The sequence below is a fragment of the Gouania willdenowi genome, chromosome 13, assembly GCF_900634775.1.
Source record: "Gouania willdenowi chromosome 13, fGouWil2.1, whole genome shotgun sequence".
Lineage (NCBI taxonomy): Eukaryota > Metazoa > Chordata > Actinopteri > Blenniiformes > Gobiesocidae > Gouania > Gouania willdenowi.
Window position 1 is genome coordinate 15750253 of NC_041056.1, and position 12571 is coordinate 15762823.

Sequence of the window (12571 nt, forward strand, 5' to 3'; positions counted from 1 at the left end):
GTGTGTGTGTGTGTGTGTGTGTGTGTGTGTGTGTGTGTGTGTGTGTGTGTGTGTGTGTGAGAGAGTGAGTAAGAGAGAAAGAGAGAGAGAATGAGGGAGGGGGTGGAGATACAAAAGGGACGAACAGAGGAAAGTAGAAAGACATGGTGAGGAGATGTAGGAAGAAGAGGGAGTTGCTTCACTTGACACAGCACAGATAGACAGACTGACTGACACAAGTCATTTTTCTCTGCTTCCTGCAGTGGTTTGAAACATCCAAGGGTTGAAGTGCAGGCGACAGAGAAAGGGAGTTGCCCACTGGCTGAGGTCAGGATAGGCACGGCGGGCGGGCACAGAGGAAACCTGTGGATTTAAAAAAAAAAAAAAAAAAAAAATTGTAATTCTCTTTTTAAAGAGTTTGTTTATCTGACAAGCGTGAGAGTCTGAAGAAGAGAGAAGCTATGGAAGGAAAAACATAAAACCGACAGTGTTACCTTTGACATGGGAGACGTAGGAGAGGCTGTAGGCATTTCTAGTTGCACTGAGACGTAGGAAGAGAGAAGTTGAATAGAGGTTAACGCTTCACTTATTCAACTCTGTGCAAAGGAGCAGGAGGGAGAGCCGAGGGATCCTAACACTGGAGCTCAAGGATAAACCATGGACTCTGCATACATCCTACCACACCTGGAAGTAAGTACTACATCCCTGAGCCTCACACACACACACACACACACTGTACAACAAGACACACACACACACATCTGTCAAGCCACAGGCCACAGGAACTGAGCTGTTGAAACTATTAGTCACTCTGGGGAAAAAACCCACACACACGAATACACACACACACACACAGAGAGAGAGAGAGACACACACACATGTATATTTTTCTGGCACACAAAATTGGTTCAACAAAATCTTGTGAGCAGCTTGCCCGAGAAATAATACAGCCATTATGAGTTCAAAGAGCATAACGTAACCCACCACCATTGCAGCGGTTGGAATTGGCCGTAATGTTGACACTCAGCAGTTTTAATGTAAAAACCAGCAGTGTGTTTTTGTTCAGACGTCCTTCGCTTTGATTCTGTTGTCAAACGGACGGGAGCCGTATCCGAGCTTTTAGCGGTCGGAGCTGAGACTGAGACTGAGATAGAGTGTTTCCACCATTGCTGCTGTGTTAAATTACCTTAGCAGGGACTCCTTGTAGAACCACAATGCACTTGTTGTGGCTCTGAGAGCTCAAAGCATCCCTGGCCTAAGAAAACAACCATGCAACTATATTGAAAACAAGTTATTCAGACACAATGACGAATCCTCTCAAGCTAACACTGTTAGCAAACTTTAGGTGGTCTTCATTAGCAAGAAATCTTAAGGTTATCTCTAGAAAGTGTTCAAATGTATTCTACACATCATAGTATTGCAACTTACTATGTTTCCAAAGGTTTTTATGGCTCTTATGTCTCTTCTGGATGCATTTCATCAATAAGTAACAAATTACAAGTACTTACATTACTGTAATTGAGTTGCTTTTATGGGTATTTATACTTTTTTGAGTATATTTCTGAATCAATAATTCTACTTGTACATAAGTACCTTTTAAAAGAAGTAAATTAATTAATTACATTTCTACACCCAAACGTTACTGAGTAAATTATAATTTTTTGTGATTATTTTTACATGAGATGTTTGCTGTATGCAAGGGAACCGTTGCAAGAGTTATTACCAAAAACATGTACTTGAGTATTTTATGTATGAATTACTTGTAATTGAGTACAATTACATTCAAGTAACTGTACTTCTACTTGAGTAGGATATAGCAGTCCTTATTACACCTCTGATGGGCTGTCCACGCACTCGTACGGGACACCTGTTTGAGTTGAGTCGACCCTGTGTGTGCGTGTGTGTGTGTGTGTGTGTGTGTGTGTGTGTGTGCTTGTAGAGCAAATAAAGTGTTTGACATGTTGGTCATTAATCAGCTAATGAGTGCAGCTGGGATGGGTTTAGGGTACCATATACACATATAGTCTACCTGGAATATCGCTCAAATGATTTCAAACCTCAGATTACACAATCAAATCTTCACACATTCGATTTGTACTTTTTTCCGAGCTCACATTAAAAAGTAATAACCTCACAGCTTAAAGTCGTGCATTAATGACTCTTTAAACACTGGAAATATGACGTAATAATAACCTCACAGTTAATCAAAGTGTCCGGGGCAGGCTTACGCACACTTAATATGTTGCAGAGTATAAGAGCCACTGTGGAAAAAAGCTGCAGTCGATGCAGATGTATTCTCAGGAGCGTTCTCAGGTGTGTGTGTCTGTGTGTGTGTGTGTGTGTGTACATCATGTTGGAACTCTGTTATGGCTGCCTGACGGGACTCAGAGGGCAAAAATGAACTCTGTGGCATGAGCGTTGTACTTATCATGAAGCCTGGGGAGGGGGATCATGGAGAGTGAAATGAGGAATTTGGGAAAAGAAACACGGGAAGAACAACAGGAAGGGAAAGTTGAGGGACCAGGCGTAACATGAAGACAGGAGCGGTGGATAAATCAGCCTAGTGCTGTGACACTTCGGCCCTGTGGCCCGGCAACAGCCTGCCGCACTCTTCCGCAAAAACACTATTTGTTAAGACTGGAGAAATAAGAGCAACATTAAAAGAGAAGAATGTAGGAGAGGGAACGGATAGGGGAAATGGGTAATCGATGCAAGAAAACACAGATGGATACATGTTTAGCGTCGTTCGTAAAAGAAAAAGAAAGGGGCAGACTACTATACGACAACACATAGAACGAATCAAAAGGACAAAGTTCAAGGAATGCAGAGAGGAAGGCGGAAGGGAAACAGGAGCAGAGTAGGAAACAAACAGATAAAGAAGAGACATAGAGCACAAGACGGACATCAGAGGTCAGAGGTCTTAATCAGTGAGCTCAGAGAGACACGGGGCAGACCGGCAACGTGACCAGTGTGCTGCACGCTGGGGTCACTCCACTGTCAGCTCAGTAGGTCAACTCACGTCTAATGTCTACCGGTGTGAACAGCACGCAGATAAATAGGGGAAAAGGCCCAAAGTACACACTGCTGCTCGATAATGTTTCATTTTGTGTCCTATTCTTGATTAAGTCTTAAATAAATTAAACCTTAACATATCATTCAAAAGGAAGACAAAAAAAATTGCTGGAACTACTATGCGGGATTCAAGGAGACTTCAAAGGCAACATCAAAGCGATCAGCAGACGCCCTCTGATGAAGACTGGCAGTTGATAGTCGAAACATGTCAGGAGATCAAGGTGGATTGTCGAAGGAACAGTTGTCTGAATGAATGAAACCTTAACATATTGATTATCTTGATGCCAGCAAAGCAAAAAAAGGACAAAAGTCAGAGATCAAAGGAAATGACTTAATCAGGTTGGATGGTAGCTATACCCTGTGAAAAATGCTAGATAAAGCCTGGATTGTGTTTAGCCTGGTGCAAATAAGATAGGATCAGTCAGGAGGACGTAACTAAGGAAGGAGAGACACCATCAAACTAAAATAGGGCAAGCTGTTCACTCCGTCACACATTTCTGCACCGTTTTCATCCGTTTGTTGCTCCAACACACCCTTCAATGTGACAACCTAACCTTTGTGCCTCATCACCTGGGTGATTTAGTAGGGCCTATGTGAGGAAAGTACAGGAGAGAGATGGTGTTGTTGTCCTCAATCTACTTTACAAGCCTGCAGAGGCTCTAATCTCTAATTGTCCTCTGTGTTGCCTCAGGTGAAACAGCCCAGGGTGGGGCAACAAGTGTTTAATGAATAGCCAGCAACAATCCCACGCTTGGAGATGGCTAATTTTCCCAGGCCTGCCCTTTGAACCGCACAGCAAATGAACAACACACAATCACAACCGCATATAAGTATACACACCTTCACACCTGTGACCTTCTTTTACCCCCTTAAAGAGAGTGTGGTGAGATTAGCCGTCATTACAGCATCATTATGCGTTAACTCAGCCATAAAACACCTTTGTTATCTGGATTTAGAAGGCCTAATTGATTCCCTGTCCCTCCCAGAGATGAGATAAAAAGATAGTGGCTAGAATGAGAGAGATAACTGAGCACTCAGACAAGAGACGAGATAATGGGAAACTTCGACAGCAATTTGGTTAGCCTTCCTTTCTAGCTTTTCCTTCTCACACTTCAGCAGCAACTTTTCAACTGAACTCAACTTTGTATTGGTAAAAGAGGCTGTTCCATTAACTGGTTTGTAAAACACCTGCAGTTCATACCCCTTGCACAACTATGGGGCGCATTTAGCAACAAACCACGTTTAGAAAACGTGTGTAATTTTTTTTCATGTTACTTTTGACCAGATTTACAGCAATACTTGTGAAATTTATGATATTTCTTTTCTCGTTAAAATCATCAGTGTTCAATCTGAATCTATTAAATGTAAATATAAATGTTAAATCTAAATGTTAAATCAAAATTTCAAATCTAAATCCAAATGTTGAATCTAAATGTCACGGGTGAAACTAAATATTTAGCTAATATGCTAATTCACCGTAAGTACCAACATGAAAGCTCATTGCGGTGAATTTGCATATTAGCTAAATATTTAGTTGCACCCGTGACATTTAGATTTAGATTTAACATTTAGCATTTAAATTTAGATTTAACATTTAGAATAATATTTAGATTTAATATTGACATTATATTTTCACGAAAGAAAAAAATCACAAATTTCACAAGTATTTCTGTAAATCTGGTCAAAAGTCACGTCAGAAAAATCACATACATTTTTTAAACATGGTTTGTTGCTAAATGTTGCAAAAAGTTGCTGTTTATTTTAGCATGTGTAACTTCACAAACGGCGCCCCTTGCACTACAGGTATCAACTAGGTCATAGCAGTAAATGTGGGACTCCTGTTGGTGGCCGTGTTCCCATGCTAAGACATTGAGTGTTGATAGGTTGTGAAGAGGATTAAACCCACGCATTGCACAACACACATTTCACAGCGCATGTAAAAATGTTGCAGACATTGTTGCACTGACAGGTTTCTTTTAAGTGACACTTACTGTTCACAATTAGGGCAAACCCATCCATCTTCACTCAAGTTTATCAAGTCTGGGAAACAAGGTGCTAGCGCTTGGTATCTCTTACGGGGCGCCGACTGTACAGTTACATATGCTAAAATAAACACCAACTTTTCGCAGCATTTTGCAACAAACCACATTTAAAAAACGAATATGATATTTACTTTTCTCGTAAGAATGTAATCTCAATGATAAATCAAAATCTGAATGTTAAATATTAAATCTAAACATTAAATCTTGTTACATTTCAATCTAAGTGTTACATTTCAATCTAAATGTTACATTTCAATCTAAATGTTGCATTTCAATCTAAATGTTAAATCTAAATCTAAATGTTAAATTTAAATGTCACGGGTGAAACAAAATATTTAGCTAACATGCAAATTCACCTTTAGTACCAAAATAAAAGATCATTGACACAAACAAACGCTATCCGCGTAGTGGTTTTCTTGCTAAATGTTGCAAAAAGTCGCTGCAAAAAGTTTATTTCAGCATGTGCAACAATTTCAACAAATTGTAGTCTGCGTATTGTATGTCAGATTTCATTTGATTTATGTATTTATGAATTTATAAAGAAAAAACAGCTTTTAGATAATGACGACTACACAGCACTGTCACATATTATAAAATTACAAACCATTCTTTTTTTTTTGAACAGCATTGTAAGAAGTAGGTCTCAGGAATGAACAAAACAAAATTAGAGTAACAACCGTTCCAATCGACGTGATTAAAAATAGAATAACTTCATATGGATATGTGCAACTCAAATGTATTGAGCATATGTCACATGTTGGCGGATGGCTCATGGAAAACTATACTTTTTTTTTTTCAGGGAGGTTAAAACATAAGCTATGATATACAGATTACAGGAGCGTTTGAGCAGATTTCCTAATACATTTTGAGTTTATGTATTGATGTATTACTGCAGGTTTAACTTTTAAATGTATATTGTTTATCCTCTGTATTCCATTCTTCCCTCCCTCCAGGTCCACCATGTTCCCTGCTAACCTCCTGCTCCTCATGGTCCTGCTGCTACCTCAAGCCTCGTATGGTCGCCAGGGTAAAGACACCAGCAAGATCGACCATGGCAGGGTGTTCCCCTCCACTGTCCCATCTCCCCCTCCCCTTGATCCCAACCTGGCTCGGACCATACAGACTCTCCTCCTGAACCGTCTGGGCCTGCAGTCTCAGCCAGAACCAAGGCCAAGTGTGCCCGTGCCCCAATACCTCCTGGATTTGTACCGCTTCCATCAGCAGCAGTACCATCTTGTTGGGGACCCTTCATTCAGCTTCCCCGACCAGCATATCCAGCAGGCCAACACTGTACGCAGCTTTCACCACACCGGTAAGAATACAAGTATACACGTTTATTTGCCTATGTGGGTGGGAAAGTGTTTATTTTGATATATTTTAATAATAATTAAACTGTTAAACCGTGTTTAAATGCATTTGGGTGCAGAACTAGAACCTTAAATTTGAGCTGTCCTACAAATGAGTTGGACAATTTGACATCACCAGTGTCTCCCTCAGAAACACAGGTTTCTAATAACCTCTCAACTGATTTTCATTTTAAACCGTGAAAATATTTTTGAAGAATAAAGTTCAGCTATAAGTTGAATTTGAATTTATTAATTATTTAAAAGGGACAATGCACATTGTTAAACATGCTGTAAATGAGCCAGAGTTAGCCAAAAGAGGCTAGTATTCATCTGGTGTCCCTGGCCAGATTTCGAAAGGCAACCTAAAATGTAAAAGGTATTAAATACAGAGAGAATGACAGAAGAGAACAAGTATGACAAATAACTAAATAATTACTGATTAAACAAAGCACCAAGCCTGGACTAAAACTCAGAATTTCCACACAGTAAATTAAAACAGGAACACAGTTCTGTATGTTAATCAATTAAATAAATTTCATTAAAGAATGAAAGTCTAAAAGATCCAAAATCTTACAAGTGCCGATTGCTAATATCTGATTTAGGAGAAACTTGGGGAAGTTTGTTGAGTACCTTCAACTCCTCGTTGTGCCAAGTTTATCCACATTTCCAAAACCTAATGCATACTTTTTTGTTTTGCACCAAAGACAGTTCGTCTTCACACCCACAATGCCGTGCCCTTTAAGTCATCTTTGCTACTCACTTTTTGGTCTGAACCAAGAGCGGTTGTATTCACAGCACTTAAGTTAATCGCTGAGTTTCGAGTTCAATTCTTGATCAAAGATAAAACTTATTCCATAATGTATATGGTTTGGTAAAAATGTATAGAACACTGTTAAGTTTTGGTACATAAGTTGGTGTATATACCAATATTCTTTGGAACAATATCACTCCACTCACAACCTCCTTCCATTGCCAATGTAATGTGTTCTGATTACTACTACTACTCCACTGAACTAATGTTCCATAATATCCCTTACCTCTTAGAATCCCTCGGAGACAGGCCAAGAGAACAAGATCACACCAAAGTTCACATTTCCTTCAACATCTCCTCCATCCCTGAGGATGAGAGGGTGCTTTCAGCTGAGCTTCGGCTGCTACGTAGTGACACAGCCTCCTTTGGCTCCGCCCCCCACAGACTGAACCTTTACCTCTCTGAGCACCACCAGGATTTTGAGCCAGCTCTGCTGGAGACAAGGTTAGTTTCCACAGAACGCCAAAGTGATTCATGGGAGGCGTTTAGCCTGAGAGCGGAGCTCCTCCATAAGGCTCATACTGGGAGTGGCAGCTTGAGCTTCTTCCTGGAGGTAAAACCTGAAAACAGCAGCACCTCGATCACTGAAAAGAGCCGTTACTCTGCTGCAGGAGGCGAGACAGACAGGAGGAGAAAAGAGGGACACCTGAGGGTGTGCAGGTCAGTGGGACAGGACGATCACAGCTGGGCTCAGGAGAGACCCCTCTTAGTCACGTATAGTCATGATGGCCGTGGTGAGCCTTTGGTCAATCATGACAGAAAAAGTCCTGGTAATGGCCACAGAATAAAATTGAGAAAAGGAACAAAACTGAGGTCAAAAAAGGGCAACAAAAGCCACATTAAAGACCAAGAATGGAAGCGTGGTAAAAAAATGGGGTATGCCGTGGCGGGCTGGGGGCAGGATAAAGGAGGAGCGGACTGGAACAACCGTGGAAGGGTTAAAAGAAATGGTGGTCGCGCAGCAAAATTGAAACGCCTTTCCCGTAACAGGTGCCGCCGACACCCTCTGTACGTAGACTTCAACGACGTGGGCTGGCACAAGTGGATCATCGCACCCAGCGGCTATGACGCCTTCTTCTGCCTGGGAGAGTGTCGCTTTCCTTTAGCCGACCACATGAACTCTTCCAGCCATGCCATGGTGCAAACTCTAGTAAACTCTGTAAATGGAGCAGTGCCCCGTGCATGCTGCGTGCCCACCTCCCTCAGCCCCATTGCTCTGTTATACCTGGATCCTCAGGATAGGGTTGTACTGAAGAATTATCAGGATATGGTGGTAGAGGGCTGTGGGTGTCGATAGCAAAAATAAAGGCACTCATGAGTGGATTTAGAGCCTCAAGGGAACAGGGATGAAATAGGAACATTATAAGGCCAATGGAAGAGGAAAAGGAAGCAGCAGCCAGTTTACAGAGAGACTAATATAAACAAATGTAACAGCAAAAACACAAGTGGAAAGTAGGGACGTAAAGAAATGAATATAGGAACCAAAAATGTCATACTAGAATTTCAAAATAAAAGGTCAGGTTTAGCTAAAAAGTGAGAATAAATCAGACAGACTGCCATGTATGAGAACAAAGCACCGGACGATGAATCAGTGAGCAACGTGCAAGCAGAAAAACAGCCAACACACGTAAACTGCCAAGATTTATTTTCACTCCTTCCCATCTACTATTGCTCTAGAGATAAATCCTGACTAGACAAGTTTTTTGTTTTCCAATGGGACCTCAGTGCTTCAACATGAGACAAGTTATCATCAGTGAAAGATGTATAGCTACTCAGCCCGTTCTGACAGTACATACAGAAGGCAGCGGACAGGGAAAAAGTCCAGATTAGTTAGCCTGGAGTGAACATTCAAACATTTCTAAAGATCCGACGACAATGTCGCACATGTCTGTATAGCTCTAATGGAGATACTGACAATCGACAACATCAGCAATTTGATGGTGGCACCAGCATGATGTCTAAACTTTATGTGACAATGTTGTTTCTGCAGTATTTCAACCAGCAAGTGGGGTTTATGTACTTTAATGCTATCTCTCACATGTAGCCCCTCATCACACAAGCTATTTAAAAACCACATCAGTAATGCTGAAACTATTCCACTATTATTTGAATGTACTACTTTCATATTATTTAAGAGACTTTTGTAATTTTTATCTTCTTTGCAGATATGAAGAAAAAGTGATGGTTTGTCTTGTGATTATACGTAATTTCGCCTAACTTAAAGACACATTTTGTATTTAAACAGCAGAAATATGGTGTATTTAATCTTAAGAGTATTTAAAATACCTGCACTCAAAGCATTCAGCTGATCCACATGAAGCAATGGTAGCTTTTCAACGACGCAAACTTTCAGTATATTCACATCACAGTCCAACAAATGATAGCAGATGTAAAGTGTGTTGTGCTTAAAAGCTCAGCTAACAAGCTCATTGAAAGCTGTGTGTCTCGTAGCTACTGAAGTGTGTAACAACAGGTGTCTTTACTTGCTGTGTGTGCATGTGTGACCAAACAGGAAGCCATGGCGTTCAACCTGGGACACTTGTGCCTTTCAAACAGAGGCTTTAAACGTGTGTCTCTGCAGAGCTTGTGTTTGTTTTTCAGTGTTGCATTTTTCTCCAAAGGCAAAAACATTAAGCAGCAGCTTGTAAGATGTTTGACCATATACCTCCAATAAACGAAGCAAATAGCAAAAATGTCTCCTGATGTTCCTTTTGATAGTTAATTAATGGACTTAGACCTTCAGTGACACTCACCCATTAAGGTACACACTCACACACCAATAGGAAAACAGCTGCCAAGCAAGGCTTTTCCAAATGTATGGTTATTTCCCTGGATCTAATGCACAGGTTGACTAGCCAGTCATCCTTTATTCAGCTTGAACAAAATTAATTGAATGACATCAGGATAAAACATTCTAGTATAAGCAAGTAGACAAGAAGTGACACTGCATCTTAAAAGCAGAAATAAAGGGGTCAGTTGCCCCCCCCCCAAAATGAAAACACATGCACTCATTGTAGTGGATTCACTAAAGGTTTAGAGCTATTAAAACGTGTGCAAACGTCACTCCATGCGCTAATAAGGGGTACAAAACCCCAGGGAATCAGGACTGAGCATCATCAGCGTGTCACAATGAGCCCACAATCCATTTCCCTTTGATTAATATGTAATGTAGGCGTATCTCCCAGGGGAACAAAAAACTAGTAGGGGGAAATGCAAAATTAATGCAGTGGACGCAATGCAATTCATCAACAAAAATAAATAAATAAAATAAAACTATAATTTTGGCTTTATTTATTATCGTTCCTTTATTATTACAGTTGCAAAATAAGTGATAGCACATTTTATGTTATTTTTATGCTTTTTGAAGGAAAATAGGCACATTTATTTCTTTTTTTAATATATCTTTTTCAATAAAGTTGACCATTTTTGAGCAATTTAGTTACATTTTGTTGGGATGGCGGGTCTTAAAAGACAAAAAAAATAATTGAGAACCATGATGTAATAAGTCCAAATGTATCCCCATTTTTTTGAAAAACCGAGTTCTATTCGGATGAAACTCGGTGGGGCAATTGAGAAATGAACTCGACATAACTACGGTAGGTAAAATTACATTAAGATCGGTCAATTACAAACTGGGATATGACTCTTTGCCAATGATGAGAGATAATGATTTTTTAATTTTTGAAACTGATCCAGATTACAGTATATTCAATCTCAGTTTTCATGATGAAACACAGCCCAAATCGGATTGCCACTTTTGGATCTGACGTTATGTGCCCATAACAAACACCACAAGAGAAACTGGTTGTGGTTCATTGTGAAACTGAGTAGTGAAATTATTTGGTTTTGGATTTACTCAAAGAAATAACATAGCATCTATATGAGGCGTCTGAGAAATAGGGAACATGTTTAAGGGAGTAGACCAAACACCCAACTACGTGTATACAATACATTCATATACATAAGTGTTAATGAACTGTGTAAGTCAAAAAAACATTTTAAAGAATAAAAAGTTGGCTCGACACCCTGTGTATAACTCATTTTCTTTACTTTTTTGGGGGATTAAGAGTTCACAGCATACAGCAGGAGCGCTCGAGACTTCCTTCCTCTTACATATTTTACCTCTCAACACCTGTCGGGAATAACCGGGTTAGACGTGTGCACATGAAGAGAATAACAGACCGAAGACAAGAGAGTGAAGAGGAGATTGGAGATGGGATGAGTCTTTGTTGCTCTGCAGTAGATAATGCTTTAGGTATGTGCCAGTAAATGAAATCCCTAGAGCTCTACACATCATTGTTCACTTAGTGGCTGTGTGATAACTTCTGACCTTGTTTCTTTCATGACCCTGGCTCCATCGTTCACCTAAAGCTCATCCCTGACTCTACCTTCCCTGACTTATCAATCACTTTCATTTGTAAGGCTTCCTCTGCAAATCCATCTTCTTTTTTTTTGTTTTGCTTTTATCTCCAAAGCAAGGTTTGTCTATTCGTCAATCACTTGTCCAACTGCCTTTGGTTTTCACTCACCCCCCTTTTCTTCCGTTCTTTCGTCAGCTGCATTTTTCCAAGGTTTCTTGGATCATGATAATATAGAATATCGGTGAGGCCCCAACTCAGGATTCTGGACCTTAAAATAGTTCTACATGTTTGGGAGAGTGACTCCGTTTTCTTTTAAAAATGTAATGGCAGATCTTAAACAATGATGCTACCCATGGTGTGAGGGGATGCTCTGATAACCAACGAAAGATGGAAAGACAGGAAACCAGGAAGAGGGCGGGGTCCCAAGCTGAAAACACGACAGAGATTTGGCAAACGTTCTTTCAAAAGCCTCTGTTCTCCCGTCTCACAGATGTTTAGGTTATAGGTTTTTTACAATAAGGTCAAAATGCATGAGGCAACGATATACCAACCCTTATCTGGTCAGGTGTGTGCTGTTGTAGTTGAGGCCCGATAACCTCGACTCTGAAGTTAAAGAACAAGTGGAGGGTCACTTGCGGAGATGGGGCTGTGTGAACGTATGACTGCACCTTTGACCAGGTGTCGGCATCAATCACTGTCCTGAAAAACAAGGAAACAGTTCGATTTATTTATTTTTTAAATCATTTTCATTCTCCAAGATGGGTAAGATAGGGGGTTTAGCCAGGACTCAAGTGCACAGCTCAGTACACAGGAACCAGGTTTGAGTTTGTTTATTACAAGCATTGGTACCACCAGCCGGAATCCTGTACGCACTGTTGCGTACAATTTTTTTTGAAGGTGTGGGGGTTTTAAAACAGAAACCGAAACTCTTCTTCCCTTACCGGTATATTTTGTGAATGC

General features: G+C 40.4%; 1 protein-coding gene across 1 annotated transcript; it reads left to right on the plus strand.

The window, feature by feature from the left end:
• The first annotated feature begins 134 nt into the window (after positions 1 to 134).
• Positions 135 to 9932, plus strand: bmp16 (bone morphogenetic protein 16). The gene is made up of 3 exons (XM_028465181.1): positions 135 to 669; positions 6047 to 6405; positions 7484 to 9932. The coding sequence occupies exons 2-3, from the start codon at positions 6054 to 6056 to the stop codon at positions 8545 to 8547; spliced, it is 1416 nt and encodes a 471-aa protein (XP_028320982.1). The 5' UTR covers positions 135 to 669; positions 6047 to 6053; the 3' UTR covers positions 8548 to 9932.
• The last annotated feature ends 2639 nt before the right edge of the window (positions 9933 to 12571 follow it).